The sequence below is a fragment of the Amblyraja radiata genome, chromosome 28 (assembly GCF_010909765.2).
Source record: "Amblyraja radiata isolate CabotCenter1 chromosome 28, sAmbRad1.1.pri, whole genome shotgun sequence".
Classification (NCBI taxonomy): Eukaryota; Metazoa; Chordata; class Chondrichthyes; order Rajiformes; family Rajidae; genus Amblyraja; species Amblyraja radiata.
Window position 1 is genome coordinate 4,277,362 of NC_045983.1, and position 20,046 is coordinate 4,297,407.

Here is a 20,046-nt window from a genome sequence, read left to right on the forward strand (position 1 = left end):
CCTACCACAGTTTAGATAGTTTAAAAATCTATCATGATCGTGAAATACACTCAACGACTCTGCCTTCATAGCTCTCTGGAGTAAAGGATTAAAAGATTCAAAAGCTTCTGGGAGAAGAAAACTCTTCTCAACGTTGCTTTAAAAGACCAGTTCCTTATCCCGAGGCATTTCCCCTACTTCTAGGTTCTTTGCTAGAGGAAATAGTCTCTTGGCATCCACTCCGTCAGGCCCCTGCAGGATGCTATTCACCTCTCATTCTTCTAGCTCCATGTTGCCTTGTGTAAAACAGACAAAAAGCTGTTTTGGCCTGGAATACATAGAGACCGACTTATTTTTGCCTGTTGACTTATTTGGGATGTGATATTCTAGTCTTTAGAATGCAGTCGCCAGAACGCAATTTTTCCCTAGAGTTGGGAGTCTCTTGTTGGAGTAGTTTAGTTTCGAGAAGCAGCGTGGAAACGGGTCCTTCCACCTACCGAGTCCACGGCGACCATCGATCACCCGTTCACACCAGTTCTATGTTATCCCACTTTTTCATCCACTTCCTACATCCTGGGGGCAATTTACAGAGGGGCCGATTAACCTACAGACCTGCGCGTGTCTTGGGGATATGGGAGAATGTTGGACCAAAGGGCCCGTTTCCACGCTGTTTAACTCTATGACTATGAAACCAAACTGGAGGAAACCCACGCAGTCACAAGGAAAACAGGCAAACTCCACACGGACAGCACCCAAAGTCAGGATCGAACCCGGGTCTCTGGCGCTGTGAGGCATGTGCTCCACCAGCTGCACAATTCCACTGTCTTCGTGCTAATAAAGAGTGTGTGTTTTCCACCCATTCAACTTTTATTCTTTGAACTCGAGAGAATAAAGACTTGCCACTACAGAGACTACCACAAGCTTGCTGATGCTGGGGGTTCAATATCTTGCAATTCAGACTGTCTCTATTTTTCCTCCACACACCCATTTCCCACCCCAGCCCTACTGCTTCATATCCCCCCCCCCCCCCCCCCCCCCCCCCCCACGTAAACAAGCTAAGCGTTTGAACTGGCCGCCTCTGTAGCTCGTTCCCCTGCAAAGTACCACATTCATTGATGTACTCAGCACAGATAAATCCCATATGTGGCTGGCAGATTTCAGTATGGGAGTGGGTGGAAAGCAAACGTCTCTGTGGCCAAGCTGCTGTTTGTGAAGATTAACTCTTTCACCACTGGCTGGTTTGCCAGTTTTTCCTTGTCTTGAAATGAAAGTCACACAAAAAATCACAAAAACACAATGGTGTTGTGTTATCCACGTTTTTTCTCAAATAAATGTGTAGCCTGCCAATTTAGCGGCAGCACGGTGGTGCAGCGGTAGAGTTGCAGCCTGATGGGCCTGTCCCACTTGGCCGTCACTTGCGTGCCATTTACGCGACCTGGTAGCGTGTGGGTAGCGCGGGACGGGCGCATGGAGTGGCGTGGAGGAGTGTGGAGTTGCGCGCGGTATCGTGCAGCCCGCCAGGATTTCGTCCTGTACGAAATCTTCGCGCGCCACCGGCCTGTCGTGTAAATAACGGCCAAGTGGGACAGGGTGACGTTTCGGGTCGAGACCCTTCTTCAGACTGAAACATCATCCATTCCTTCTCTCAGGAGATGCTGCTGGTCCTGCTGAGTTACTCCTGCATTTTGTGTCTCTCTTCAATTTAAACCAGCATCTGCAGTTCCTTCCCACAGATTAATTTGGTCTGCAGCTTGCTACATTTCATTCACCTCATTTTTGAATAGGGGCATTACATCTGCAGTTTTTCCAGTTGCTAGCACCATTCAAGAAACTGGAACATTTTAGAAAATCACCATAAATATCATAAACTGGGTAAATATCATAAACTGGGTATTCAAATGACGTCACACACTCCAGACGGCTGTGCGGACGCATGAAGACGTGTCGCGCGTCAGTCACTACCGGCCTGTCGCGTAAATGATGGCCAAGTGGGACAGGCCCTTTACAGGTGCCAGAGTTCCGGGTTCGATCCTGACTAGGGGTGCTGTCTGTACGTTCTCCACGTGACCATGTAGGTTTTCTCCGTGTGCTCTGGGTTACTTCCCCACTGCAAAGACGTGCAGGTTTGTAGGTTAATTGGCTTTGGTAAAATTGATGTTGTCCACAGGATTCCAGCATCTGCGGCTCCTTGTGTTTCCATTGTCCTCCTTGGTGGCAGATGCCGTTGTTTGGAATATTAAAATCTGTGAGACGCTACATATCATTGCTCAGAAGTTAATCAAAGGACTGCCAGCAAAGACATGATGTACAGATACCTTTCTTTAGAGTCATAGAGTCGTCCCACGCGGAAACAGGCTCTTCAGCCCAACTTGCCCATGCCAATCACGATGCCTCATCCATGCTAGTCTTCCTGCCTGAGTTTGGCCCATATACTTCTAAGCCTTTCCTGTCTAAATGTCTTTGGCACCACAGTGACGGAGCTGGTAAAGCCGCTTCCTCACAATGACAGAGATCCAGGTTCAATCCTGACCTTGGGTGCTGTCTGTGTGGAGTTTGCACGTTCTCCATGTGACAATATGGGTTTCCTCCAGGTGCTCTGGATTTCTCCCACATACCAAAGATATGCAGGTTTGTAGGTTAACTGGCCCTCTGTCAATTACCTCCAGTGTGCAGGGCGTGGATGAGAAAGTGGGATAAGAAGAACTAGTGTGAACGGGTGATTGATGGTCAACTTATCTACATCGGCGAGACCAAGCGTAGGCTCGGCGATCATTTCGCTGAACACCTCCGCTCAGTCCGTCTTAACCTCTCTGATCTCCCGGTGGCCCAGCACTTCAACCCCCACTCCCATTCCCAATATGACCTTTCTGTCCTGGGCCTCATCCAACGTCAGAGTGAGGCCCAGTGCAAATTGGATGAACAGCACCTCATATTTTGCTTGGGTAGTTTACATCCCAGTGGTCTGAACATTGACTTCTCTAACTTCAGATAGCCCTTGTTCTCTCTCTCCTTCCCCTCTCCCTTCCCAGTTCTCCCACTAGTTTTACTGTCTCCAACTACATGTTTCAGAATGCTGTAAAAATCGAAGGTAGACAAAAAAGCTGGAGAAACTCAGCGGGTGAGGCAGCATCTATGGTGCGAAGGAATAGGTGATCTTTCGGGTCGAGACCCTTCTTCAGACTGACCACATTCTATCTTTGTCCCGCCCCCTCCCCTGACATCAGTCTGAAGAAAGGTCTCGACCCGAAACGTCACCCATTCCTTCTCTCCATAGATGCTGCCTCACCAGTTGAGTTACTCCAGCATTTTGTTGTCTACCTTTGATTGATGGTCAGCGGTCAAAGAGCCTGTTTCTGAGCTGTATCTCTCAACTAAACTAAACTAAATGTTGGCATAGTACGTGCCAACTACCCCCTCTGGCAGCTCATTCCATATACTCAGCACCCTGTGTGATACCCTCAGGTGCCTATTAAATCTTTCCCCTCACATCTCGAACATATGTCCTCTGGTTCTTGATTCCCCTACCATGCGTAAAAGATTCTGCATCCATAATAGACAGTGCATTCAAGCTTGAGCTGCAAGTTTCTGTTATTTTGATTCTAACTCATCGGGATTTAAAGTACTCTAACGGAAATGAATTACTTCTTGAAGTCTATTTAGTTAGTATGTAAGCTTCCACTTTCTTTCTGTGTGCTGGGAATAAATCTGGAGGCCGTTCAATTTATCTTCGGCTTTTGCCAGTATTCTCCTAAGCTTCGTTTCCATGGTGATTCACTGCACTTTATGTTCCCTTCCTTATATAGGGTAACTTTATCAAGTTTCATTCAGCACGTAGGTCTAGGTTTAGATTTATTATTGTCACCTATACCGAGGTACAGTGAAATGTTTTCTTTTGCATGCTATTCAGTCATACCAGGTAATACTGTATATACATATATCCAATCAAGTCAAACTAAAGTCCAAAGGGAAAGGGAAAGGGAAAAATGCAGAGTGCAGAATATAGTTCTCAGCATTTTACCCCACCAGTTCCATGGACAAAGTCCAATGTCCACAATGGGCCAGGGGTGAATTGGACTACCCTTAACTTATGGAAGGACTGTTCAGAGTGGGGGAAATCAAGAACCAGAGGACATAGGTTTAAGGTGAGGAGGGAAAGATTTAATAGGAATCTGAGGGGTAACCTTTTCACGTAAAGAGTGGTTGTATGGAACAAGCTGTCAGAGGAGGTAGTTGAGGAGGGACTATTGCAGTGTTTAAGAAACACTTAGACAGGATAAGTTTAGAGGGATATGGGCCAAATGCAAGCAGTGGGATGTGTAGATGGGACTTGTTGGTCAGTGAGGGTAAGTTGGGCCGAAGGGCCTGTTTCCACACTAAGATTATGATTCTAATATTTTCTGTTTGTTTTTCCCTTTTTTAAGGGAAACTTTGCCTCCACGAATTTGAAAGTACGATCCTTTTTGCATCCTATGATGCCCGTGTTGTTGTGATAGTCCTGAGCCTGTATTAGATGGAACATTTTGTACTTTTACAGGTTTGGACTCCCTATCCACATTCCATGGTTATTGAGGTTCCATGTGGTGTCTGACCATTTGCGAGCTGCTTGAGAGAAAACTTCAATGCCTTGCAAAACGCATGAGTGGAATTGGCCTTGTCTCCTTGTAACTTCACGTTCCCTTGTTACACATCTGATTGTAGGCCGTTAGCAAGGCCAATTATATATGAGACTTCTGTTTTTGAAAATTCCATTTTATTTGCTGCTGCCATTATCTATATTTAGAGGAACGAGTCAAGAGTGTTTTATTGTCATTTGTCCCAGACAGAACAATGAAATTCTTACTTACAGCAGCACAACAGAGTATGTGAACATAGCACTCTGTAAACAGTATAATGAAGGGGAAAAATAGGTTCTAGACACACACGCGCACACACACCACACAAAAACCCACACACACACACACTAATACACGCACACACACACTAACATACACACGCAGTAACATACACGCACACACTAACATACACACGCACAAGTGCTCAAACACATGCATAAAACACGCACAAAAATACGCAAACACATGCACACAAACACATCCACACAACACACGCACACGAACACATGCGCGCACAAACACGCACACACGCACAGAAACATGCACACAAACGCGCACATAAACACACGCACACGTGTACAGAAACACACACACAAACATACGCACATAAACACACGCACACGTGTACAGAAACACACACACAAACATACGCACATAAACACACGCGCACACAAAAACAAACAAACAAATAATAATAAGGCAAAAAAACAAAACCAATGCCTCCAAGTCTATATAGTTCTGAGCATGTTTGGAGGTTTTTAGTGTTTACTAGCCTGATGGCTGTAGAGACTAATAGAGAAACAAACTTTTCTTTTCATTAGTTCAGGTAGTCCTGGTTAGTTGTGCAGCCAGTGCAATACTTCTGAAGTGTGGTCATTGACGTCATGTAGGAAATACAGCAGCTGATTTGCACACACATGCTCCCACGAACAGGATATAATCAAGAGACAAAATGTCTTGTGCACTGTCAGCGGGAATGGAAGATTGGTCAGAACACCTAGGTAAACTCCACTACACTCATCTTTAAACTAGCAGGTTTAGAGATCTCGTATGTCCACTCTAAACAGAATGACCAAGCTAAAGGTTGGATCACCAACAGTGCACCAGTCCCTTGGTAGCAGGGCAGTCAGCTCTCATTTAGTTTAGTTTAGTTTAGTTTAGTTTAGAGATACAGCGCAGAAACAGGCCATGTGGCCCACCAAGTCCGTGCCGACCAGAGATCTCCGTACACTAGCATTATCCCACACACACTAGGGATACCAGTGGAGGTAGTTGAGGCAGGAACTATCCCTATATTTAAGAAACAGTAAGACAAGTACATCAATAGGATAGGTTTGGAGGGCTATGGGCCAAATGTGGGCAGATGGGACTAGTGTAGCTGGGACATGTTGGCCGATGTGGGCAAGTTGGGCCGAAGGGCCTGTCTCCACACTTTATCACTGTGACTGTATGGCAATTTACAATTTAGCCAAGTCAATTAGTTTACAAACCTGTACGTCTTTGGAGTGTGGGAGAAAACCGGTGCACCCGGAGAAAACCCACACAGGTCACGGAGAGAACTTGCAATATCTGTACAAACAACGCCCGCAGTCAGTCTCTGGCGCTGTCAGGCAGCAACTCTTACCGCTGTGCCACCTTGCCACCCACTCCCTTGGTAGCTGGGCCATTAGTTCTGGTGTCCCGCGGCAGTCAACGCTACTAAATCAGACTGAGACACAAGAGACTGCAGATGGAGGAAAATGGACAGTTGGCAATTTATGTAGGGACCTTCCTATGGGCTCAGGCTGATGATGTAGACCTTATGGAAAATTGCAACAAGCAAACTTGGATGCTGCATTTTGTGCTATTGCAATAGCAACCTCACTTCCAATGTGAAGATAGACAAAAATGCTGGAGAAACTCAGTGGGTGCAGCAGCATCTATGGAGCGAAGGAAATAGGCAATGTTTCGGCACGATGCTGCTGCACCCGCTGAGTTTCCCCAGCATTTTTGTCTACCTTCGATTTTCCAGCATCTGCAGTTCCTTCTTAATCACTTCCAATGTGCTTCATTAGCTGTAAAGAACTCTGGGGTGACTCGGTGAGAGATGTGAAAGGTGCTATCTAATGCAAGGCTGTCTTTCTCTATTCATCTGTTTGTAATGCAAGGCTGTCTTTCTCTATTCATCTGTTTGATTTGTGCTTGAATTTTAAACCTAAAATCTTCCGTTACTGAGCCATGGCTATGAGGTAAAGAACTTGTGTACAATGCACCTTACGAAACTCATTGCTTAGTAGGCAGAGCCACAAGCCCACATGCACAGCAAATGGAATAAATTAGATTGTAGACTTTAGAGATACAGCATGGAAATAGGCCCTTCGGCTCACCGGGTCTGCACCAACCAGCGATCGCACCGTACGCTAACTTACACACACTAGGGACAACTTTACACCTTACCAAAGCCAATTAGCCTACAAATCTGTACATGTCTCTGGAGTGTGGGAGGAAACCGGAGCAACCGGGGAAAACCCATGCAGGTCACGGGGGGGACGTACAAACTCCGTACAGACAGCACCCATAGTCAGGATTGAACCCGGGTCTCTGGTGCTGTAAGGTAGCAGTTCACTGTTGCCACCGTGAGCCCCCGTTACGCCACTGTGCCACCCGATCAATGTAATGATCAACCTCATTTGCTTATGCTTCTGGTGTTATCCTTGTCAAGTAACGCGGATGTCAGTTTATGAGTGCAGAGATGACTCTTTCGCGATCCATTTATTTTCACAGCTGCGGAGTAAAACTTTAGGGAATTCCGATTTTGTTTTGTCAGGGTCCGGGCTGCACAGACAGAGCTGGGGCAACAGATCCTGGCGGATTTTGAAGAGGCCTTCCCCTCGCAGAGCACTAAGGTGAGAGAGCCCCGGCTCGCATCTCCCTCACACATCTTACTGCAAATAAAACTGGTCAAATGTATTTTCACCCAAATGCCCATTTTGTCTTCTAACTTTAATATAAGTAAGATGTTGTCACAAGGAACTGCAGATACTTTAGTTTAGTTTAGATAATTCTAGTCCACTCTAAATAAATGCTAGCATTGTGTTAGCCTTCCTTATTACTGATTTGACTTGCAAATTATTTTAGTTTAGTTCAGAGGTACAGCGCGGAAACAGGCCCTTCGGCCCACCGAGTCCACGCCACTACATTAGCGCACACTAACCCTATCCTACAAAGGGAGGCGGGCAGGATCGTGGTATCAATCTAAGTAACATGTGCCTCTAGCGTGATCTGCTCCCTGAGCCAAGTCTAACTCAAATAAACTTAGGTCATATGGTGAATCACTGAAACAGTCTGGTCTAAATGAAAAATGGCAAAATTATATTTGGTGCTACAAATATGGTGAATCATGCACATAAAAACATGAATAAATATTTGTTTGACTTTTTTTTTCTCCAAATGAATGTTGTTATTCAACCTCACAAAATGAATATGGTGCTAAAAATGATGGATTGAGCTGAGACTTTAGAGATACAGCGTAGAAAGAGGGTTCTTGGCCCGCCGTGTCCACGCCGACCAGCGATCACTAACTATCACGTACACTAACTATCTTGCACACGAGGGACAATTTACAATTTTTATCAAGGCCCATTAGCCTACAAACCTCAATGGCCAATTCAATAGAGCTTTACTTGTTACATATGCAACTGCACAGTGAGATTCTTTTGGAATATATATTATGCATGCAGGCATCGCCATTTTTGGCGTCATTATTCAAAATCTGGTTGTTCCTGCAGACGGACGTCCCTCCCCTCCCCTCTCCTCTCCCCTTGACCGCCTATCTTTGTGTCCCGAGCTTGCCTCCTGCAGCTAACCTTGAAGGCGATGGAGGCGTTACCCCGGATCACCCTCCTACTGGCCCTTGCTCCTCACATCCGACGTCTCCAGCGCCTCCCTCCCGACCCCGTCGAATGCTGAGCCTTCCGGGCGGGCACCTTACGTCTCTGGAGGAAACCAGGGCACCCAGGAAACCCACGTGGTCTTAGGGAGAACATGCAGACTCCGTACAGACAGCAGCCGCAGTCAGGATTGAACCCGCTGTAAGGCAGCAATGCTACCACTGTGCCACCGGGCCGCCCAATTATCCTTTCGTTTTGACAGTGACCCTCACTAGATCAGACAAACTTTAAGCAATACAGGATACGATGAAAGATGGCAAGAAGGCCACATCGAGAGCACCAAAAGCGGTAGATAGAAACATAGAAAATAGGTGCAAGAGGAGGCAATTCGGCCCTTCGAGCCAGCACCGCATTCATTGTGATCATGGCTGATCGTCCCCAATCAATAACCCGTGCCTGCCTTCTCCCCATATCCCTTGATTCCACTAGCCCCTAGAGCTCTAGCTAACTCTCTCTTAAATCCATCCAGTGATTTGGCCTCCACTGCCCTCTGCGGCAGGGAATTCCACAAATTCACAACACTCTGGGTGAAAAAGTTTTTTCTCACCTCAGTCTTAAATGGCCTCCCCTTTATTCTAAGACTGTGGCCCCTGGTTCTGGACTCGCCCAACATTGGGAACATTTTTCCTGCATCTAGCTTGTCCAGTCCTTTTATAATTTTATATGTTTCTATAAGAGTTTAAGAAGGAACTGCAGATGCTGGAAAATCGAAGGTAGACAAAACGTGTTGAAACGTTGCCTATTTCCTTCGCTTCATAGATGCTGCTGCACCCGCTGAGTTTCTCCAGCATTTTTGTCTACCTATGTTTCTATAGGATCTTCCCCTCATCCTTCTAAACTCCAGTGAATACAAGCCTAGTCGTTTCAATCTTTCCTCATATGACAGTCCCGCCATCCCAGGGATCAATCTCGTGAACGTATGCTGCACTGCCTCAATCACAAGGATGTCCTTCCTCAAATTAGGAGACCAAAACTGTACACAATACTCCGGATGTGGTCTTACCAGAGCCCTATACAATGAGGTTAGAGGCAATGCATGTGAACCACTGTCTTACTTGGAAGGACTGCTGGGATCCCTGGATGGATGTGAGGGAGGAGGTGTAGGCACAGGTTACACATCCTGCGGTATTTTGTGCTCTCAATGTGACCTCCTGGACACCGGCAAGACCAAGTGTCAACTGGGCCTCCATTTCACGGAACGCTTATGCTCGCTCCACCAAAACATGTTGGATCTCCCGGTTACTAACCATTTAACCTATTCCCATACTGACTTTTATGTCCTGGGATAGACACAAAATGCTGGAGTAACTCAGCGGGACCGGCAGCATCCCTGGAATGTAGGAATGGGTGACGTTTCGGGTACTGAGACCCTTCTTTAGACTGAGAGTCAGGGGAGAGGGAGACTAGAGATTTTGAAGGCTGAGTTACTCCAGCATTTTGTGTCCATCTTCGGTGTAAACCAGCATCTGCAGTTCCTTCCTACACATTTCCGTCCTGGGCATCCTCCATTGCCAGAGTGAGCCCACACACAAACTGGAGGAACAGCACCTCATATTCTGCTTGGGTAGCTTGTAACCCAATAGTACGAACATTGAATTCTCCAATTTTAGGTAACCAACTAACTAATGACCACCACTTCCCACAGCCTCCCCTCCCCCTCCCCTCCCCCTCCCTCTCCCCTCCCCCTCTCCCATTTTACCCCTCTCTTCCCTGTGCCCCTCCTGGATGCACATCCATTTCTCCTATTGTCCTTCACCCCGATCCCTTCCACCCATATCCCTTCCCCTCGCTTCCCATTTCATGTCATAATGGATAGGAGTAGAATTAGGCCATTCGGCCCTCAGCCTACTCCGCCATTGACTCATGGCTGATCTATCTCTCCCTCCTAACCCTATTCTCCTGCCTTCTCCCCATAACCTTTGAAACCTGTACTGATCAAGTATCTATCACTGACTTGGCCTCCACAGCCTTCTGTAGCATTGATTTCCACAGATTCACCACCGACTAAAATCCTCCTCTTCTCAATTTTTAAATCTCCTTTTCATCTCTAGTCTTCACCCCTCCTCGCCTGTATCCACCTATCACTGGCCTGGCAGTGACCCGTCCCCACCTCTCTTTTAGCTTTCTCCCCCCCCCCCCCCCCCCCTACTAGAATCAGTCTGAAGAAGGGTCTCGATCTGAAACATCGCCTAGCCATGTCCGGAGTCTCCAGAGATACTGTCCAAGCCATGTCTCTAGAGATACTGCTTGTCCCGCAGAGTTACTCCAGCACTTGTGCCTCTTTTTTTGTTAGCCAGCACCTGCAAATGCTATAGGGTCTAACATGAGAGGGATAAAATGTAAAGATGTGCGGGGCAATTACTTTACACAGGTGGGTGGGTGCCTGGAACATGCTGGCGGGGGGTGGTGGTGGAGTCAGATACAATAATGGTGTTTAAGAGACTCTTGGATAGGCCCATGGATATGCAGGGAATGGAGGGATATGGATCATGTGCAGGCAGAAAAAAACTATCCTTGGCATCATGTTTGGCACAGACATTGTGGGCCGAAGGGCCTGACCCGTGTTTAGTTTCGAGATACAGCAAGAAGCTGGCCCTTCGGCCTACCGAGTCTGTGCCGACCAACGATCTGCACACACTAACACTACCCTATACACAATTTATAATGATTCCAAGCCAACGAACCTACAAAAACCTGTACGTCTGGAGTGTGGGGGGAAACAAAAAAACCCTGAACGAAACCCACGCAGGTCACGGTGAGAATGTTCGGACAAACACCCGTAGTCAGGATGGAACCTGGGTCTTGGTGCTGTAATGGCAGCAACTCTGGCGCTGCGCCACAGTGTTGTACTCGGGGCCGGATTTACCTATAAGCTAGACAAGCTTAAGCTTAGGGCCTCGAGGTTTAATAATAATAATAATAATAATAAATACATTATTGATCCCCTCAGGGAAATTCAGATGTCCAGAAGCCCCCAACCAACAAACCCACAGATTCAAAACGAACGCAGACAGAAAATACATAGAATACAATGTGGACACTACCTGAGAGCAATAAATACTTAAAAAGACCAATAATTAACAGTTAAAAAATAAAAATTGCAAAATGCATCCCCCTACAGCCTAGCAGTCCGAATTATAAAATCTAATGGCTGCAGGGGTGAAGGATCTCCTGAACCGCTCCGTTCTACAGGGCAGGGAGAGGAGCCGGTTGTTGTTCCGAGTGCTCTTTTGACTCTCCAGAATTAAATGGAGGGGATGCCCGGGGTTTTTCAGGATGACCTGCACCTTGTGCCTCATACGCCTCTCAAGCACATCCATCCCAGAGTCTACTCTCCCCTCCAGCACTGAGCTAGCTCGTTTTACCAGTTTGTCCAGCTTCTTGTTGTTTTTTGCACTAATGCTGTTGCCCCAGCAGACAACAGCGTAGAAAATAACACTTGCAACCACAGTGTTGTAAAACATGTGCAGCATATCATTACACACATTGAAGGATTTGAGCCTTCTGAGGAAAAAGAGTCTGCTCTGGCCTTTTTTGTAGAGGGAGTCAGAGTTGACAGACCAGTCCAGTTTGTTATCAAGGTGCACTCCAAGGTATTTATATGTATGCACCACCTCAATGTCAGCCCCTGCAGCGTTGACCGGCTGAAGGGGGAGCTTGGACCTGCCAAAGTTAACCACCATCTCTTTAGTCTTAGTTGTGTTCAGGATGAGACAGTTCTCTTCACTCCAGGCACAAAAGGCACTGGTCAAGTTCCTGTATTCCTTCTCCTGCCCGTTCCTTACACATGCCACAATCGCTATATCATCTGAATATTTCTGTACGTGGCATGTGTCAGACATAGTTAAAGTCTGCTTATAGGTTTAGGGGGGCCTCCGGCCAAGGCAGGACACCTATCGTTCAACTCTGGGCGGGCCCCCCTCTCTATCTCTCTCTCTCCATCTCCCCCTGCTATCCGTGTCCATGCCGCTCGCTCCTCATCCGCTGGCACGGCAGGCCGCATTGCACATGCGCATTGCTGCGGCCTGCACGTCCTCCCGCCCTGCACATGCGCACAACCACGGCCAGCACATCATCGGCCGCCCTGCGCATGTGCACTGCAACGGCAACTGGTCGGCGCTGGGCACTTTCTCCCTCGCTTTGAATTGTGGGAGATTTGGCCGCCATGGCTGTCCGGTCGCTGCCTCGCCGCCAGCGCTGAAAACCAACGCGGATTGGGCCTCACAAGTGGAACAGCTTAGGGCCTCTCTTCATCTAAATCCGGCCCAGGTTGTACTGCTCAATGTTCTACGCAGTTCCTTGTGTCTGAGCTACAAACAATGTGTGGTGCATTCATTGCACACTGAATAATGGCTGCCATTTCCTATTTATCTTTCCAGAGACCAGCGGGCCCCAGTAACATTCTACGCGATGCCTGCCTGGTGGCCAACGTTCTGGATCCCAGAATTAAGCAGGAGATAATCAAGAAATTTACAAAGCAACATCTCTCAGAGTACCACGTTCTGTTCCAGGAGAACCAAGATGTGAGTTCTTAAGAGTTTAAGAAGGAACTGCAGATGCTGGAAAATCGAAGGTAGACAAAAATGCTGGAGAAACTCAGCGGGTGCAGCAGCATCCATGGACCGAAGGATATAGGCAACGTTTCGGGCCTAGAAGGGTTTCGGCCCGAAACGTTGCCTATTTCCTTCGCTCCATAGATGCTGCTGCACCCGCTGAGTTTCTCCAGCATTTTTGTCTACCTTCGATGTAAGTTCCTTGGTCTGCAGTTATTATTTGGTCCGTGCATTACACACACACGGCCTTTACTCTGATCATCGTTCAAAATGGCTGTGGCGTTTTAAACGGATGTTGGGCAAACTGGCAGATGAGATAGTGCCTGATAACCAGGAGGGAAATTGGTTGCAATCCTGGGCAGGGAAACAAAACCAATCAGGGCTGTAATGCTGAGGCTCTGTCTGGCACTGGTCAGACCGCGTTTGGGGTATTGTGAGCAGTTTTGGGCCCCGTATCTGAGGAAGGAAGTGCTGGCGCTGAAGAGGGTCCAGAGGAGGTTTACGAGAATGATCCCAGGAATGAATGGTTTAACAAATGATGAGCGTTTTGAAGGCACTGGGCCTGTACTCGCTGGAGTTTAGAAGGAAGAGGGGAGACCTCATTGAAACTTACCAAATAGTGAAAGGCCTGGATGGAGTGAATTAGGATAGGATGTTTCCACTAGTGGGAGAGTCTAGGGCCAGAGGCCACAGCCTCACAATGAAAGGATGTACCTTTAGAAAGATGAGGAGGAATTACTTTAGTCAGAGGGTGGTGAATCTGTGGAATTTATTGCCACAGACGGTTGCCGAGGCCGTCAATGGATATTTTTAAGGCGGGGATTGACAGATTCTTGATTAGTAAGGGAGTGAAAAGTTATGGGGCGAAGGCTGGAGAATGGGGTTGAGAGGTAAAGATAGATCAGCCATGATTGAATGTGTAGGAAGGAAGTGCAGATGCTGGTTTAAACCGAAGATAGACACAAAAAGCTGGAGTAACTCAGCTGGACAGGCAGCATCTCTGGAGAAAAGGAATGGGTGACATTCGGTCGAGACCCTTCTTCAGACTGGATAGGCCTGGAAAGACCAGTCTGAAGAAGGGTCTCGACCCGAAACGTCACCCATTCCTACTCGCAATAGATGTTGCCTGTCCCGCTGATTTGATCCAGCTTTTTGTGTCTATCTTTAACCATGATTGAATGGCGGAGTAGACGATGGGCCAAATGGCGTAATTCTGCTCATAGAACTTATCATAATTCAGCTGCGGTTCCCACTCCACATCACCCAATGGTATTCCTTGTTGGTGAGTTTCTTAGGCTCCCATTAGAGAACATTAGGATTGGCTTTTGCTTTCTCCCTTTTCCTTTAATTATTCAAAGATCAAACTGTCAATGGCAGTTTGCAAACATCAATCATACAGTCATCGAATCACAGTGTGGTCATCCTAATCCACAATACACTCGAAGCCCCCACCCCGCGGCGACCAGCGATCATGGAAGGCTTCCAGAGTCCCTGTGAACACCGCGTACTCCCCTCTCGGGGAGATGCGGGCACGGACATAGGCCCGGAAGAGGGGCAGGCAGTAGACTCTGACAGATCCCTCGACTGCCTGCTGCCTGGGCCCGTGAATGGCCATTTTGGCCAGGGCCAGGAGCAAACCGACAGGGAGATTCTCCCCCCTTCCCCACCCCCTCCAACCAACCCTCTCCCAATTCCTTGTATTGGTGACCAACTATCAAAATGGTGGACTGAAATGCAGCCAAAATGTGAGGAGCAGCCCCTTCAGATACTCATACAGAGGCTGCAACCTCTCACACTCCATTTCCACATGGAACAGGGTCTCTTCCTCGCCGCAGAAGTGACGGGCGGCTGGCAAGCCCAAGAATCAACTTAAGTATCTATTACATGCCACCGCTCTGTGCAACACTCTCCACCCCCGGTCCCCGATGTAAAGGGGGAGGATACCCCCACAGAGGGACCTCCACTGGGGACCACCCTCGATGTCAGGCGGTAACACGGACTGACAATGCATGTCCGGACAGAAGACATGTAGTGAGTACAGGAGCAGCCCGTACAGTAAGCGTTTCCTAGCATCGCGGGACATCACCCTGGGTATCGCGGAAATGCGGCAGAGTGGCGCAGCGGTAGAGTTGCTGCCTTACAGCTCCAGGGTCCTGGGTTCGATCCTGACTACGGGTGCTGTGTGTACGGAGTTTGTACGTTCTCCCCGTGAATGCGTGGGTTTTCTCCGGGTGCTCCGGTGTTCTCCCACATTCTAAAGACGTGTGGGTTTGTCGGTTAATTGGCTCTGGTAAAATTGTAAATTCTCCCTAGTGTGTAGGATAGCGCTAGTGTACGGGGGGATCGCTGGTCGGAGCGGACTCAGTGGGCCGAAGGGCCTGTTTCCACGGCGTATCTCCAAACTAAAGTAAAATGTTGTGTGGGGCCGGCTCCTGGGAGAGGACTGGGCCGGGGTGTGCCATGCTCTGCATGCTGTACACGAGCACACAGAATATTCAGCGTGGATAAGGATTGTCAAATTGCTCTGGTATAACCCACCTTCGACCCCAGCAACATATTAAGCTCCGTAGATGACACCTGAAACCTCTGTGCTCACAGGAGAGTTGGGAACAAAATTAAATTGTTATCCTAGTAGGAAATTTTTATGGTAATATCAGGTTGTAGCAGAAAAATAAATGTCAGAGTAGAGCTTACATGACCTTGTTAGATTAACAGGAAAGGGCTTGTTATGAATTTGCGAACAGCTTGACAGACCTGCATTCCTCACCCTGAAATCATGCAGATACACTGATTCATAACTCTACTGGATCAGAGATCACAATACAGACTAAATAGTAACCTGATCGTCTATTTACTCCCTTTTTAATTTGCCTTTCCCTCGAGTTTTTCACATTATTGAACCTGTTGGGGCAGCGATGGTTTTGAGACGCCAGTTCACGAGGGCTGTTTGTAAATCGTGCTGATACTCTTTAATAAGTTGTTTTCAATGGTCCAACCATTCCTTTATTTCACGTGTACCAGTCAATGAAAGACTATACATGATCAGAATCGAACCATCCACAGTGTACAGATACTTGATAAAGGGATTACCGTGTATAAAGTTTAGTGCAAGATAAAGTCCAGTATAGGTCAGTGACATTATTGCCATAGATATGCACAATAAGAACCGTATTTAGAAATACAGTGCAGAAACAGGCCCTTCGGCCCACCGAGTCCGCATCGACCAGCGATCACCCCGTACACTAGCACTATCCTGCAAATTAGGGACGATTTACAATTTTTACCGAAGGCAATTAACTTACAAACCTGTACGTCTTTGGAGTGCGGGAGGAAACTGGAACACCCGGAGAAAAGGTACATGGTCACGGGGAGAACGTACAAAAACCGTACAGACAGCACCCGTAGTCAGGATCTAACCGGGGTTGCTGGCGCTGTAAGGCAGCAACTCTATCGCTGCACCATGGTGCCGTCGTGGTTAAGGCGGCATTTTCATAGTCCCAGTTGCAGCTGACCAACAAGCTGGAAAGGGTACAGTGAACCAGAGGACATAGGTTTAAGGTGAGGAGGGAAAGATTTAATAGGAACCTGAGGGGTAACTTTTTCACACAAAGTATGGTGGGTGTATGAACGAGCTGCCGGAGGACGTAGTTGAGGCAGCTACTATTGCAACATTTAAGAAACATTTAGACAGGTACATGGATTGGGTAGTTTTAGAGGGATACTAAACCAAGTGGTAGCTGTTGGGGCCCTGTCACACGGGAGGCCTTGTTCCCCAACGCAATATTCTCTCTCTCCCTCTCTCCCTCTCTCCCTCTCTCTCTATTCCCAAATCTTGAGTTTTTAAGTATAAAAATGTAAAAATTCTTGTAAAATATAACATCAAATGTGAAGAAACCTGATACGAATGACCACGGGGAAAAGCTGAGTAAGATCCTGCAAACATTTTCGCGCTAATGTGTACCGTTTTGGCGCAGTTCCTTGATCCCACAGACAAACAGACATAAAGATGAGACTTTTAATAGTATATAGATGGGCCAAATGCAGGTAGGTGGGACTAGTGTAGATGGGACATATTGGTCAGTGTGGGTAAGTTGGGTCGCAGGGCCTGTTTCTGCGCTGTATGAATCTGTGACCATTGAACCAATGTGGCCTCCAATGAGGTGGATGGGAGGTCAGGACCGCAATCTAGCTAGACGATTTCTCGCGATGTGAAGCTTAATATTTTGTCGAGGTCACAATATCTCTAGGTAGGTTATACAGGAGCAATTGATAATCCTAGAGCAAACTTTCTATGGCTGACCAGTAGGACATCTTTAAATTTTCATTTGGATTCTGAGGCGCCAACTACATCAGGAGTTGAGGGCCCTGGTACCAGTATGAAGAGACAGGTAGATAAGCTAGTAGATATAATTTGGAGATAGAAGCAAAGTGCTGGAGTAACTCAACGGGCGGGACAGGCAGCATCTCTGGATAAAAGGAATGGTTGACGTTTTGGGTCGAGACTTTCTTCATACTCAACCCTAAACATCATCCATTCCTTCCCACCTACTGAGTTACTCCAGCATTTTGTGTCGATGGTGTAAACCAATCAATCAATCAATCAATCAGATTTATTCGTCACATACACAATGAAGAGCAGTGAAATGAATTTGCCAGCAGCGGTACAATAAAAAAGAACAGACAATATACCATAAAAATTTAACACAAACATCCACCACAGCATTCCTCACCGTGGTGGAAGGCACAAAGTATAGTCAGTGCTCCTCCATTTTCCCCCGTGATCGGGGCCACAAACCTTCACAGTCACCGCTGCGGGCAGCCAGATGTACAGGCCCATCTGCAGTTCGGATACAATTAGGAGCTCTCATGCTGAGGGTCCCACCTTTGACGTTAATGTTTTTTTGACAGGTGGCGTGGCTGGATAAGATAGATCGACGGTACGCTTGGATTAAACGGCAGCTGGTAGATTATGAAGAGAAATACGGCCGCATGTTCCCAGGGGAGTGGAATATGAGTGAAAGGATCACGGTGGAGTTCTGCCACGTCACCAGGTATGAATCAGAAATGTGCTGATGTTCGTACATGATTGAGTGAAGGATACACCATGGAAACAGGCCCTTCAGCCCACGACATCCCACGCCGACCATCGATCACCCATTCACGCTATTTCTAGCTTTAGTTTAGTTTTAGTTTAGAGATACAGCACGGAATCAGACCCTTCGGCCCACCAAGTCCACACCGACCAGCGATCCCTGCACATTAAAGTGCCTGTCCCACTTTCACGACCTAATTCACGACCTCTGCCGAGTTTGCCCTTGACTCATACTCGCAGCATGGTCGTGAATTAGGTCGTGAAAGTGGGACAGGCCCTTAACACTACCCTGGGGACCATTTATACCAAGCCAATTAACCTACAAACCTGTACGTCTTTGGAGTGTGGGAGGAAACTGAAGATTTCGGAGAAAACCCACGCAGGTCACGGGGAGAATGTACAAATGCTGTATAAACAAGCACCCATAGTCAGGATCGATCCCAGGTCTCCGGTGCTGTAAGGCAGTAGAACTATCGCCATGCCATCATGCCACCCCACTCTCTCATCCCTGCACGCTAGGGGCAACTTACACAGGCCCATTTGGGATCTGATTTTCTTGTCTTTGGAATACTGTCACCAGAATGTAATTTCCCCCTAGTGTTGGGAGTTTCTTGGTGAAGTCGTTTAGTTTAGAGATACAGCATGGAAACAGGTCCTTTGCCCCACCGAGTCTATGCCGACCATTGATCACCCGTTCACACTAGTTCTGTGTTATCCCCGGGACACAAAGGTGGACAGGCAAGGAGAGGGTCGTTGGTTTGTTGGCCGATCCACACCTCCAAGGAAGGTGATGGCTGGAAGCCCTGCAGCAGCCTGATGCCCTCCTGGATCAGGCACCGCTCATAACAACTAGAGGAAGACAAAAATGCTGGAGAAACTCAGCGGGTGCAGCAGCATCTATGGGAGCCGAAACGTTGCCTATTTCCTTCGCTCCCATAGATGCTGCTGCACCCACTAGTTTCTCCAGCATTTTTGTCTACCTTCGATTTTCCAGCATCTGCAGTTCCTTCTTAAACATTACAACTAGAGCGCAGACTGGACTTTGAAAATGGCGGCAAAACTTGGCGCCTCTTGCACGTGGAGCTCGCTCAGTAGACTATCTCTGTCCACTTTGCTAATCGGGGATGAGCTATGTCAATACTTTACTGGACTGTACGTAAGATAAGATAAGTTTGCTGTGCGTTTGTACATGTGATGGTAACCAATGAACCATTGCAACTCGATGTGGGAGTCTGCAGTCAACACTGAGGATATATTCAAGATTCAAGATTCAAGAGAGTTTATTGTCATGTGTCCCAGATAGGACAATGAAATTCTTGCTTTGCTTCAGCACAACAGAATATAGAAGGCATGACTACGGAACAGATCAGTGTGACCATATTCCATTATATAAATATATACACACATCAATAAATAAAACAGATGAAGTGCAAATAAACTGATAATGGGCTATTAATGTTCAGAGTTTTGTTTGAATTGAGTTCAATTGGCTGTGGGGAAGAAGGTGTTTCTGAACCTGGACGTTGCAGTCTTCAGGCTCCTGTACCTTCTACCTGAAGGTAGCGGGGGAGATGTGTGTGTGGCCAGGATGGTGTGGGTCTCTGATGATACTGCCAGCCTTTTTGAGGCAGCGACTGCGATAGATCCCCTCGATGGAAGGGAGGTCAGACCCGATGATGGACTGGGCAGTGTTTATTACTTTTTGTAGTCTTTTTCAATGATACCAGTGAAACATGTGAATTCAAGCCATTTTCGATCACTCCCTTTATGTCTGACTCAGCTTACAGCATAATACCATAAAGTATTTGCTCTGGCAGCTTAGCTGATGACTGATGAAGTCTTGTCACTGAAGCTAAGGGTTGTAGACACAAGTGGTAAGA

General features: G+C 47.3%; 1 protein-coding gene across 1 annotated transcript in view; it reads left to right on the forward strand.

Annotated features, from left to right (window-relative positions):
* Positions 1 to 20,046, forward strand: part of vps53 (VPS53 subunit of GARP complex) — a 359,847-nt gene that overhangs the window by 100,440 nt on the left and 239,361 nt on the right. Inside the window, exons 8-10 of the mRNA XM_033045623.1 lie at positions 7,399 to 7,477; positions 12,901 to 13,044; positions 17,983 to 18,125. Coding sequence (XP_032901514.1) covers positions 7,399 to 7,477; positions 12,901 to 13,044; positions 17,983 to 18,125 — 366 coding nt within the window. The remainder of the gene's footprint in view (positions 1 to 7,398; positions 7,478 to 12,900; positions 13,045 to 17,982; positions 18,126 to 20,046) is intronic.